The sequence below is a fragment of the Ursus arctos genome, unplaced genomic scaffold, assembly GCF_023065955.2.
Source record: "Ursus arctos isolate Adak ecotype North America unplaced genomic scaffold, UrsArc2.0 scaffold_32, whole genome shotgun sequence".
Lineage (NCBI taxonomy): Eukaryota > Metazoa > Chordata > Mammalia > Carnivora > Ursidae > Ursus > Ursus arctos.
Genome location: NW_026623008.1, coordinates 21,398,901 through 21,412,062, shown reverse-complemented (window position 1 = coordinate 21,412,062; position 13,162 = coordinate 21,398,901). Strand labels below are relative to the sequence as shown.

The 13,162-nt window shown below is 58.1% G+C and overlaps 1 protein-coding gene across 5 annotated transcripts in view; it reads right to left on the bottom strand.

Moving 5' to 3' along the window:
- Positions 1-1,395: 1,395 nt before the first annotated feature.
- PTPRU (protein tyrosine phosphatase receptor type U) overlaps positions 1,396-13,162 on the bottom strand; it is a 77,847-nt gene continuing 66,080 nt past the window's right edge. For all 5 annotated transcript variants that reach the window (XM_048221919.2, XM_026516849.4, XM_048221920.2 and 2 more), the window contains exons 22-30: positions 12,417-12,571; positions 10,184-10,319; positions 9,542-9,691; positions 7,900-8,073; positions 6,901-7,041; positions 4,739-4,864; positions 4,431-4,588; positions 2,877-3,012; positions 1,396-2,614 (exon numbers count right to left, since the gene is read on the bottom strand). In XM_048221919.2, coding sequence (XP_048077876.1) covers positions 2,552-2,614; positions 2,877-3,012; positions 4,431-4,588; positions 4,739-4,864; positions 6,901-7,041; positions 7,900-8,073; positions 9,542-9,691; positions 10,184-10,319; positions 12,417-12,571 — 1,239 coding nt within the window. In that variant the 3' untranslated portion in view covers positions 1,396-2,551. The remainder of the gene's footprint in view (positions 2,615-2,876; positions 3,013-4,430; positions 4,589-4,738; positions 4,865-6,900; positions 7,042-7,899; positions 8,074-9,541; positions 9,692-10,183; positions 10,320-12,416; positions 12,572-13,162) is intronic.

Sequence of the window (13,162 nt, the reverse complement as noted above, 5' to 3'; positions counted from 1 at the left end):
TTGATGGGGCAAAGAGTAAAGCTGCATCCACACCACCCAGAACATGTATGTATCAGTTTGCTTTCGCTGCATAAGAAACAATCCTAAAACTTTGGTTTAAAAGAAAGAACTTATCATCTCTTCCAGTTCTGGGGTTGGTTGGGCTGTTTTTGCTAAGCTCAGTCATAAGGCTGTACTCACCTGAGAGGTCCGCCAGGCTGGAAGGCCCAAGATGGCCCCATTCGCAGGGCTGGTAGTTGGTATTGCCATTCATAGGATGTGTTCTTTTGGTTCTTCCATGTGCCCTCAAATCTTCCAGTAGGCTAGATAGGCTTCCTTACATGGCAGAGTTCCAAGAGGACAAAAGCAAAAACCACAATGCCCCTTGAGGCTTAAGATCCAGAACTCACTTGACATCACTTCTGCCATTTTGTGTTGGTCAAAGCAAGTCACATTCTATTGCTTAGCCAGTATCTGACATACACTTGTGATCCATCAGGTAAGGATTAGTAGTCAATGCAGACTGAGTGTGTGGGGTGGGGGGGTCATCATATATCATAATAAGTTTTTAATTCAGATTAAAAGATGTTAGATCCTGAAGTCCTTGGAATAGGTTGTATTCTCTTGCCAATGGAGAAACTGAGGCACAGGAGTCCGCCAGTGTGAGAACAGAATCAGTACATCAAGGGGCCAGCTTCCATATGAAGAAACTGAGGCCCAGAAACACGACTTTTCTTGCCCAAGATGACACAAGTTTATGACAGCCAGGAGTGACTGGGATCCCTACCAGCTAGCCCACTCCTCCTCCCCTCCACCCCTAGCAGAAGCCCGAGGCTGGCAATGGCTGGGCTGACCGACCATCACAGAGACAGGGTGTGTCTCTGTTGTGTTTGTAAACGAAGCCCTTTCAGCACACCTGGTACCATGCAAGGCCCTTAATCATGACCTCTTCTGATCCTACCAGGGTCATCCCCATTTTACAGATGGGAACCGAGGTCCAGAGAGGTTGCTGACTTACCCAGGGTCTCACAGCTGGTGAGGCCCATCCGCCTGATTCCAAAGCCTGAGCCTCCCATGCTGTCCCCAAAAGAGCTCAACCCAGATCCAGGCTCCTGGGGGTGAGAAGCGGCTCTGTGGACCTCAGGGGTCTCAGGATGAAGCCCACTGCCTGAGAAGCTGCTTCAGAGGCCCGGGTGGAGGCAGCAATAGACAGAGTTCTCTAGAATCTGCCCCCACAAGAAGGCATCTGAGCAATGCTCTGGTCCGCACCCGACCATTTTCTGAGTGGGAAAACCAAGGCCTGACTGGACCCAGGCCTCTGCCTCCCAGCCCAGAGCCCTCCCACTGCACTAAGAGGCTGGGGGCAGGCGGGCAGGCCCTACTCAGGGTGGTCACACACACACACAGGCTGCTCTGTGGCATTCAGAGAGCACATTTATTTACAAAGCGCTTTACAAACATCAGCTTATGCCTCCCCACAGCCCCCTGCGAGGTAGGTCAGTAGTCATATCTACAGTTTACAGATGGGGAAATTGAGGCACGGAATGGGGGTGTGGCCTGCCCCATTTTAAAGAGATTTTCCCACCCACCCATCAAAAAAATCATAAAATTAACAAAAAAAGAATTGCTCCTCCAACCCCAAAATACATGTTCTTCCTCTGAACTGTGGAAGTTGCAAGCACCCCTGATGTAGCAGTGCCCCGTCCCCGGGGAGCAGCCTGACCAGGAGCCACAGAGACCTCAACCCCAAGGGCTGTTGTTCAACCTTGCAGATTGTCACTGGCCTAGGCTGAGCAGGACCCACCAGTGAGGCCTGAAAAGTACAGGAAGAGGGGCTCAGGTGCCTTCACTCTGCAGACATTGGGTCAGGCAGGGAAGAAGCCCCACAGAGAACAGGGCAAGGGATGGGCAGATCCCGCTTCAAGGAAGCTCAGAGCACACATCAAAGAAGTAATAGTGGGAGGGGTCATGAGCAAAATATCCCTGGGGCTGGGGGGGGCAGCAAGGTGGAGGAGGGGGCCATAGCCCCCTCTGGGGAGGACCAGTCTGATGTGCCCAGTCTCCCCAGGATCCTCAGGGGCCAGGCCAGGTGGGATTCCAGATGCCAAGCCCCAGTGCACCCTCTATCCGTGTCAAGAGGAAGCCACACGGGGTGGAAACCTTGGCCAGCCACAGGCTCTGCAGGGGCTCACTCATCCCCGCCCAGGGCTGGGACAGAGTCCGGGGCTTGAGCCTGGAGTCAAGGAGCTTGAGCCTGGGTCCTCCCGAGCTGGCAGTCCTGAGCCCCTGTCACTCCGCCAGGCAGTGCCAGACTCCCAGCTCAGACTTGCAGGACCTGGTGGAGGGGGGCTGGGCTGCCGTCTTGCTAAGCTCCTCCTTGGCCCACAGCCTGCCCGGCAGACGCGGTGAGAGGCCCCGGCCACAGTGGAAGGGGCACCAAGATGGCCCGGCGCCCACTCTAGTGCTTCCCCTGCAGGAGCTGTAGCGGAGCTGAGTCAGGGACCCAGGTCTTCCTCATCCGCGCCGGGCCTGGCCCTGAGTGCACAACGCGTGCCCCAGGCCAGGGGCCCCGCTATCTTGACTCCAGCCCCTCCAGGTACTCCAGCACCACATCATAGCAAAAGTGGTACTGATCCTGGGGAGAGGGAGAGAAGGAATCATGAGCCTGGTCCCTCTCTAGTACCGGGGACGGGGAGAATGGGGCGCCAGAGGGCAAGCATGGGCCCTGGGACATTTCTGGGGGGAAAGGGGCAAACGGATATAACTACCTTGGCACCACCGGATCAGAACCCGAAGCCCAACGGGAGAAAGCAGTTAGAGCACAGTGGTGTGGAGGGACCTGGCCGGGCGTGGCCTGGGACGCTGGAAGTGTTGGGCAGGGGGATGTGGCCTCTCACCAGGGTTTCCACCATATTGGGCTTGTAGTTCCTAAGCGTTTTGGCAGCAAAGAAAACATCCACCAGGCTGTGGCAGCGGATCATCTCCAGGACTGTGGCACAGGCGCAGAAGGTGCCACTGCGGCCGCCCCCGTTCCTAAATGAGACACACAGAAGGTTTGGGGTGGGGCTCAAGAGGGGGAGGCCTGGGGCTGGAACACCGAAAGTGACCGGCAGGACCAGGGAACCAACAGGGAGGAGGGTCACGGCCTGGGAGCCCACAGAAGAGGGGCGGAGCCAGGGAACCCCAGCAGGGAGGGACGGGGCTTAGGGAACCCAGGAGGGAGGGGTCTGGGAGCTCAGAAGGGCGGGGCTTAGGGGACCCAGGAGGGAGGGGTCTGGGAGTTCAGAAGGGCGGGGCTTAGGGAACCCAGGAGGGAGGGGTCTGGGAGCTCAGAAGGGCGGGGCTTAGGGGACCCAGGAGGGAGGGGTCTGGGAGTTCAGAAGGGCGGGGCTTAGGGAACCCAGGAGGGAGGGGTCTGGGAGCTCAAAAGGGCGGGGCTTAGGGGACCCAGGAGGGAGGGGTCTGGGAGCTCAGAAGGGCGGGGCTTAGGGAACCCAGGAGGGAGGGGCTGGGAGCTCAGATGCCAAGACTGGCATACCAAGCCTGTAGGGAACTAGGGAGACAGCCTCCAGGAGGAAGACAACAGGTTCTGAGGGAAAGCAGGCTAGACACACTCCAAGAGAAAGCCACCGAGACAAAGACAGAGACGGAGGAGGGCAGCAGAGCAGCAAGCAAACCCCAGGCAGCAGGATGGAAAATGAACACTGAGAGCACCAGTCACCCCCAGCAACACAGACACGTGGCGAAAACACACACATACACGCCCACACTCCGAGGCAAACCTGCAGCCAAACACAGAGACGCTTCCTATCCCCTGTCCTCTCCCTCCTCTGTCCCCTGCAACATCGGGGTGTGGGGCTCCCCTGGGGAGGTGGGGGATGGACTAGGCCCTCAGCCCCCATTTGAGGGGTCTCTCCCACTAGAACCAAAGGCCCCGGAGGGCCAGGCCCTGCCCAACTCAACTCCGTATCCCTGTACCCAGAATGGCTAGGGGGGCACTGGAAGGGTCAGTAAGCGCTGAGAGCATGAGAAAGTGGGGGTCAAAGGAGGGACTACACCCAGACAGGAGTGAATACATGCATTTAGGAACGGGGGCATGTGAAGGAACGAATGACAAAAGTTGCATGCGTGCATGCATGAACAAAGACTGGAATTCTTTTGGCTTAAAGTGTGCTGCGGCCTCACGCAGTAAACAATTCTGACAGGACTGTAATTAAATTGGCGAAGTCAGACAGCACACAGAGGGTGCTGGGCAGTTGCCCAGGGTTGAGGCCACACCCTGGAAACGGACTGGGTTCCTCCAGGGAAGATGGGGCCATCCTTGCTTGGCCGTGCAGGGTCCAGGCCACGGCCATCCACAAGCCCCAGGGGGTTTTAGTCTCAGCCTGGGCCACCGCCTCTGGCCCCGAGACTCCCAGACCCTCTCCCCCGGCAGCAGGGCCCGTACTCACAGGCAGTGCACGACAGTGCGCCCGTCCCCACTCTCTGCCTGCCACTTGTCCACCTCGGCCAGCAGGTGCAGGAAGGCCTTCTTGGAGTCAGGCGTGTCCCGGTAAGCAGACCAGCGCAGGAACTGGAAATGCCGCACCAGCAGGTGCCCCTCCTGCAGCTGAGGGCACAGGCGGCCAGCGGCGGGGGGCGGGGGGTGGGGACATGAACCTTGGGGTAACCAGGCCCTGGGGTGACCTCAAGGGGGTCTCATGAGGTTGCCTCCCAGTCATCACCCAGGTTCTCACCATTGGGCACCCAGGTCACTCACCCGTGAGATGTTCTGCACCCGGAAGACACGGGCCACCAAGTCTTCGTCCACAGAGCCTGACACAAACTCCACCTCCATGAGGCCGTACTGCTGCCGGCCCGGCTCTGGCCAGTACTGCAGACAGGGCTAGGGATGCAGACACGGAGGGGAGCGCTGAGCTGAGCCAGGTTGCGGGGGCGGGGGGGAGCTGCTGTTCTGCCCATCCCGGACCTCCACTCTGGCCCTGGGGCTCCCACACATCCTGACCCACTCACTCCCAGTCCACCTGCAGAGTCCCCCGAGCCGCCGCCACTCACCCGTCAGAGTGCAGCGCACACCCACCCCAACGTCTTCTGCACTGACCCGCTCAGCTCAGCAGAGACAAACCCTTCACAGGTGCACTGACAATCCTGGCTGGGCAGCTCCACAGCCACACCTAACACGCTCACACACACACACACACACACACACACACACACACAGCCCTGCATGAGGCCACCTTCTTCTAGGGATAGGCCTCGGATCACCCCCACGCACCCCATCACCCCCGCCCCCTGGCCTTCTCTCTCACTGCCTTGCTCTCCAGCATCAGCTCACAGAGGTAGGGTGCCCCTGAAGCTGCAACACAGCTCAGAACCCCCACTCCTGCCCTAGGACCCCACCATGGAGTCAGGGTCCCACGTGCAGCCTCCCCTCCAGGCCAGACTGGAGACAGCGGAGGGATGAAGGGGGTGTCTCCCCCCCACACACACACAGACACACGTCCTCCAGGCCAGTAGGTCCGGAGCCCCAGCTTCTAGCCTCAGCTCTGCCTGGAGTCCAGGCAAAGCTCTTCTCCTCTGGGCCCCCGTTTCTGCATGTGTGAAATGGTCCCCAAGCTCCTCCCAGATGATTCCATGCTCCATTGGCTTCCCTCTCTGACCACGCCCACAAAGAGGGCACTACCTTCCTCTTCTCGCCTGGGGTCCCGGCAATTCCTTGTGTTCAGGCCTTCGCACATGCTGCCCCCTCTCCATGGATCATGCATCCTCCCCCGTCTTCACCTTCCTAGCTCTACCCTCCCTATACAGCTCAGCTCAGATACCACCTCCTCCAGAAGCCCTCCCTGATACACTATCCCCAGGCTTCTCTGCGTCCCAGCGCCAGCTCCATGACAGCCCCTTCCCTCTGTGCTGTCACTGTCGGGTGTTGTACCCTGCTTCCCCCTGGACCACGAGATCTGAGAGGGGTGCTGTGTTGCTTCCTCTGTCCCCCCACCTGCCTACTGCAGGGCCTGGCAGGGAGTGGCCAGTGGAGAAAGTGGCTGAATGACATCTCTGTGAGCCTCCCTCTGGGTCCCCCCCCCCCCCGCCTTAGCAAGGGCAGGTTCTTCCCACACGGGACTCCTGCCCGCATCCCGGGCAAGAGCCCACTACGCCGCAGTCCTTGGTCGTGTATGCCACGTGCCTGCCTCGTAAAGGGCCCCGTGAGCAAGTCTTCTCAGCCTTTAAGAGACCATCAGGCTCATTTTACAGCAACTCTTCCCGGCCGCCAAGGACAGGGAAGTGCAGAGAGGCCCAGATCTGGGGGATATGGCCACGAGGGGCTGGAAGGCTGAACCCCTGCACTTCCTGGGAGCGCCAGCTTTGCGGGCCTCAAAAGGAAACGGGGCAGCCCCCAGGCGGAGGTCACTGAGCCAGTGTCCTGACCCACCTCAGGAGCAACTGCATCGTCTTCATCCCCGCCACACACTTAGCCTACTACGTGCTGGGCAGGAGGGAAACTGAGGCTCCAAGAGGCAAATGAACTTACCCAAAATCAGTCAAAAACTAAGGAGGCTGGAATTTTGCTCAGCCTCAAAGGCCCCCATGGTGGGCAGCTGAATCCACCCACAGGCTCTGGAAGAAGGCAGCCTGGGGGAGGGGCACAGCTCTGCCACTTGCCTGCTTTCCAGGTCTTAATCTTTTCACCCGAAGCCCGTGAGTGCAAAGCAGCGTCCTGGGCATACAGCAGGTGCTCAGGAAAAAGCACCTATTTCCCTCCAATCTGACAGCTTCCTTCTTATGGACGAGGAAACCAAGGCTCTGGGAGGGAGTGGGACCCATCTCAGGTCACTCGACAGACAGGGGGCACAGCTGGGATCTAGCCCTGGGCTTCGGGGACATGCCCTGGAGCACACGAGGCCCCGGGCAGCGGGGCCTCACCCAGGCGGTGTTGGACTGGTGCAGCTGGTTGAGCATGACGATGGAGGTGCAGCCGTAGTCGTAGACGAGCCGCCAGAAGTCAGGCGTGGTGCTCTGCAGCGGGTGCAAGGTCACGATGAAGGCTGCGCTCCGTGTGTAGCTCTGCGGGGAAACCAGGCCTCAGCGAGGCCCGCGCACCGCCCGACAGGGCCGGAGCTCCCGCCACGGGCCGTCCCCCGCTCTGCCCACCCTGAGCGAGACAGCTCTCCCCTCAGGGCCGGGCTGCCTGCGGGGGTCCACCTCAGAGCTTGGTGGCACACGGAGGCCTGAGTTGGTAGGGGGAGCCCCCCTCCCCAGGCCCATGGTGCCCAAGCCCATGGCCCCTGGGACAAAACACGAAAGGTTCCCAAATGTATGGCTATGGGAAATTGGGCATGGTAGGTAGAGGCTTGCTAAGCTTGCTCCCTGCCTCAGGGCCTTAGCACCTGCTAGTCCTCTTGCCTAGAACAAATTTCCAAACGTTTACACAGTCCTGCCTCTCACTTCTTTCTGCTCTTGGACAGTCACCTCCTCCAAGGGGCCCTCCTTACCACCTCATCAAAAATAGCCACATACACACACTCCAAAGCCCACATTATATATTCCTCCTGCCTGGTCGCTTTCTGTAGAAATTACCAGCGTCTGACATACCACTGTATCGTTGTGTACTGACTGTCCCAACCCGTACCCACATACAAGGTTCAGGAGAGCAGAGATTTGGGGATATGGCCTGTGCCCAGCACACGGTAGGGGTTCAATAAATATTTGTGAATAAATGCATCTCTCAGTCCCTTCCAGCTCCACAGAGGAAGGGTCTGAGAGCCCAGCCCAGGTCCCAGAGCAGTGACAGACACTGACTCTGCTCCCCGGTCCCAACCTTGTCCCAACCAGAGCCCTCGGCTCTGCCCTCCAGCTCCTGAGCCTTCCCGGATACTGCTGGCTGAGGGAATCCCCGAGCCCAGAGCCGCCCCAAGCCCTCACGTCCGTCAGGGCCGCGTTGATGTAGTTGTTAGGGTCCCCGTCGGTAGAGATGAGGAAAGGCAGGCAGCGGTCGGGCGGCAGGACGTCCATGCTGCGGTTCTTGTCCCGGTTCCGGGGTAGCAGGGCAATGCTGCACTCTTCCACATCCAGGGGCGGTGTGACTGAGTTCAGCGTCTACAGGGAGCAGAAGGAGCAATGGGATGGGGGGTGGGGGTGAGTGTGGACCTCCAGTGTTTGCTGGGTGGGCCTCCTCACGGCCCCACGAAGGACACTGAGCTGGGTTGTTAACCCCATTTCATGGATGGAGAACTGAGGTCCAGAAAGAAGGGGGTGAGGACAGGGACCCCAGGCTCCCTGTCTCCAGATCACACAGGTTCTGAACAGAGCTCTGGAGACTCAAGTCTGCCTTCTCACTCCCTGTGTAACCTTAGACAAGCCACTGTATCTCTCAGCATTATTCTTCTCAACTGTAAGGTGGGAGAATGAGACATCTGGCTCGAGGGGCTATTGGGAGGATTGAGTGAGATACTGCCAAAGTCCGAGCACTGCGCCTGACGCATGCAAGGCTCCATACATAAAACGCACAATGAGGATCCTTACTAACTTATCAGGTGTGTTCAGGCAGACAAGCCCTGAAGCCCCACATTGTCCACAAAGTGGACTCCGGGGGCCTGTGGAGGCGGTCAGCCCTGTCTGAAGAGAATGCAAGTCCAGGGCACGGTCACACCACAAGCCTGGGACTCTGGCCTATCTCCTCCTCCACCTCATGCCTCCTATAGCCTGATCCATGGGGTCTCAGCTTCCTTCTCTTGACCTGGCAGGAACCTGGAGTGTAGAGGACATCTGGAGCCTCTGTCTGCCCTCGGACCACTCTGGGACTTCTCTGGAGAACCAGCCTTCCCCCATCTCCGTCATGTGACATGCGGAGAGCAGCTCCACCCTCAGAACCAAGCCTGGGCTGGTTGATGTGTTCCTACTCTCTGGCCCCCGGGACTGGCTTGAGGATGGTACAGGATGATCTGGTCTAGGACTTCTGTTGGAGCTGCAGGGAGTCCTTTCTCCAGTCTCCTGACAGTAGGGATGACATGAGCCTGGCACTGCTGGGGGCCAGGGTATGGGTCTGAGAAAGATGCCGAAAACAGGAGAGCAGAACCAAAACGACAGAGACTACGTCTTGGCATCATCGTTTAAGCCCCTGGATCCAGCCATAACTGAAGCTGCACCATTCTTGGACTTTTCAGTTACAAGAGTCATTGAGCTGGATTTTTGTCACTTGTGACCCAAAGAATCCCGATGAATACAAACACTACAAGGGCAATATTGACTTTCCTTCCTGGATAAGAAACCCGAAGCTGGGGGAGGTAATGTGAGTGCTCAAGGCTACTCACAGCTCTTCACTGAGCCAGGACTTGACTCCGGGCTTCCTTGACTTCAAAGCATGGGCTCTCAGCCACTTGGAGGGACCACCTCCTCCACTGTCTCCAAGTCCTTCCCAGTAGCCCTACTCTGTCCCTGTGTCTTGACTCTCAATGACTCCTCTAGCACTGAGGACTTCCCAAGACACACACACACACACACACACACACACACACACTCTCACAAACCACACCCACACACCTAGACACATGCATTCCTGCCCCACCTGGAACTCTTCCCGCAGCTGGGAGGAATTACTCTGAGGATCAATGCGGATCATCTCCTTGTAGGTGGCCTTGAACTCGCTGACAGGGATGGTGGTCTCCCCACACAGGCAGGCCTCCAGGATTGCATCATGAATGAAGATGTACTGCTCCTGGAACCGGAGGAGAGAATATGAGGAACCAGAAGGGGACTAGAACCTAGAGATTTCAGGGTGATGGCCACAGGAAGCAAGCCCAAAGTTGAGGCAGGGACGCTAGAGTCCAGCTAGGTATTAGTACAGGTCGGACCAACACCACTTGAAACAACCTTCACAGGTATGTTCACATACCTCACGTTTCATCCCTCTAATACCCTGTAAGAAGCTCTGAAGGTGAGGGGAGAGCCCAGGGTCACACATCTAATGAGGATACCAACACCAGTGGATCTTAACCTGCAAAACCTATGACTTTGGCCCCTTGGCTCTTTGACCTCCCCCAACGGAACACAGTGCAGCTGACTTTGGGGAGACCCTCAGAGGTTGGCAGGCCAAGTTCAGGGATCTCAGCTCTAAGGATGCCCCTCGGACACACTCCACCAGCTTTGAGTTCCTCCATGAGGGACCCAAGTCCCGGAGCGGGCAGGGAGGGAGGGCTGCGTCCCCCACCTCCGTCTGGATCATGTTGACGCGCCGGGAGCAGAGGGTCTTCACGCAGTTGTAAATGTCCACGACGCCCTCGCACTCCGCCATGTCCAGCATCACATCCAGAACAATGTAGCAGCCTGTGCGGCCAGTGCCCGCGCTGGGGAGAGAGCAGCCAGGGGCCCCATCAGAGCCTGGGGAGGGAGCCCCGGGCCAAGAAAAAGGGAAGAGGGGGCCTGGGGTGCCTGGCCATGTCTACATCACACAGGGGCTGGGGGATGGAGAGATACCCCACCCCAGCGGCGAGGAGGAGCCGGGGAGAAGTCTGCAGCAGGAACTGTGGGAACGTGATGCAAGACCGAGCTGGGGATGGGCCTCGGGAAGGAGAGGTGGGCAAGGGTGACAAGTGAGCTGGGCGGAGGACAAAGGTGATGCTCAGAGCTTCACCCAAGAATGCTCTTGCCTCCTGGGTAGCCCCAAATCCACACAGCCTTCAAAGGCCCCCACACTCATACCTGCTCACATCCTCAGGGGAGCCTCCCGAGCCCTCCCAGCAGATGTCATTCTTCTGAGCTCCCAGAGGAATCCGGGCAGGCTCTTATCAAACACTCTTCCTGCTACATGGTCACTGTTCATGTGGCTGTCTCCCTGACCCGACTGGGAGCTCGACCAGAGCTGGGCTGTGTCGGACCCACCTCTGGAACGCTCACGCTCAGCCCCAGGGTGAGCAGGGTCAAGGGGCAGAGGGAGGACCAAAAGGACTCCAAGGTTTCAAGCTTGAAAACGGTGGCAAGAAAGCGTAGTAGCGGGTCTCCCGCCCACCCCTGCCGGGCACTGGAATTACTACCACCACTCGGGGAGACTGGCAGCACCCGCCAAAGCTGGACGTGGTCCGGGCAGCCCTTCCACCCCTCTGTACACACCCCCCAGAAATGCACACACACGTGGCCCACAGACATGCCTTCGAACGTTCTTAGCAGCTCTATTCGTAACAGCTCAAAACTGGACAGAAGCCAAATACCTACCAATAGCAGGACGGATAAACACGCCGTGGTTGACGCATCAGTAGGTTATGGATGGGTCTTACAAACATAAGGTAGAGCGGAAGACACCCCCGCCAAGGAGTGCACGCTGTGTGACTCCGTTTACACAAAGTCCAAAACCACACAAAATGAACTCATGCTTTAGAGGTCAGGGTGGAGATTGCTCGGGGGGCAAGGAGGTGGGTACAGCCTGGAAGGGGGCTCAAGGGGCTTCTGGACGCTGTTCATGTTCTGTTTCTTGATCGGAGCAGTGTTGGTTATTTCACGGGTGTGTTTAATTTATGAAAATTGATAAAGTTCTATATATAGTTATTATGTGTGCACGCTGCTTTATGCATGTCATACCTCAATAAAATCTTATTTTAAAGACAGTATCTTAGGGGCAGCCTGCCTTCAGCTCAGATCATGATCCCAGGATCCTGGCATTGAGCCCCGCATCAGGCTCCCTGCTCAGTGGGAAGCCTGCTTCTCCCTCTCCCTCTGCTCTGCTCATGCTCTCTCTCGCTCTCTCTCTCAAATAAATCAATAAAATCTTTATTAAAAAATAAATAAAGACAGCATCTTAAAGAAGCCTAAAGAAACCAAAGAGAAGTGGTGGGGGAGGGGGCGGCGAGGGAGGGAGGGAGTCTGCCATGCGGCCTTTGGGAAGCTGAGAGGAATCCAAGCAGAGGAGCCAGGACCAGATACAGAAGCCAAGGACTTGTGGGCCCAGGGGAGTCAGTGAAACCCCGGGGTCAGAGGGAAGCTCCCCAGGAGAAGTGGGGGCAGGAACAGGACAGGGCCCTTCAGAGGCAAGAGAAAGCTGTGGAGACAGACAGGAAGGGCAAGTGGGGTCGCAGGAGCCCACCAAGGCAGCACTTGGCAGAGAAAGGGGTGACGGTCAGGAGCTGCTCGCGGTATGAAGGCCACACAGTGAGGAAAGCCCCTGGGTTGGGAGAAGGGAAGGCAAAATCCTTCCCAGCACCCGGGCCGAGCCCAGCACGCAGGGGTGCCATGCACACTTGCTGAACGGAAGCAAACGGAACCCAACCTGCCTGGAGCCTCGCCAACCCCCTCGCCCCCTCTGCCTCCAGTGCCTCCTCGAAGGGCCCTTGGGGGTCAGTCTCTCCTGTCCTCTGGGTCTGAGTAGGATGAACCCAAGCCTCCTCTCCTTCAGGGACCTGGAACCAGCCCCACGCCCAGTCTTCCTCCCCTTGGTATTCCCAGCGCCTCACCTGCAGTGGATGACAACGGGCCCGGCGTCAGGTGGGGTAGAGGCCTTTACGCGCCGGATGAAGGCCAGCAGCCCTGTGGCGTGGTAGGGGACACCGTGCTCCGGCCACGCGGTGAAGTGGAACTGACGGACCTCGTGCCGGGCAGAGTACCCTCTCTGGGGAGACAGTCAGAGTCACTGCTGGCATCCCTAGACACCTGCAGGGTGCCAAGCAGCCGTGGGGAGGACCTCTTCGCGGGATTTCAATCAATTAATCCCAATCATAAACTGAGGCATGGCTATTAATGACTCATGGCACCTGCAAGAAAACCAGGGCCCAAACAGGAGAAACTGTGGGTCCGAGGTTAGACGAGACAAATACAACAGAGGAGTCGGCCGGGGCCCACCTGACACCTAACCCCGTCTGCCAATCACCTGCTTCTGCCTCCACGAGGCTGTGCAAGCCGAGATCACTGTGACTCTCTGATCTTAGCCTAAAGGGGCAAAGTGTCTCCTTCGAGGATTTTTACAGAGCATCAGATGGGATCACAGACAGGAGGACTGGGCCTGGCCCCAGCCATGTGGCCCCGGCCATGTGGCCTCGTGCATGATGCCGCCACTCCACCTCGCTTTCTTTATTTGTACAACGGGACCAACAGAAACACCTAATCCCAGCACTTCCCAGGGCTTAACCGACACGTGCCACGGGCCCGGCACAGATGCAGGACTGGCACCGCCAGCCACCGTCTTCCTCTCCACCGTCTCGAC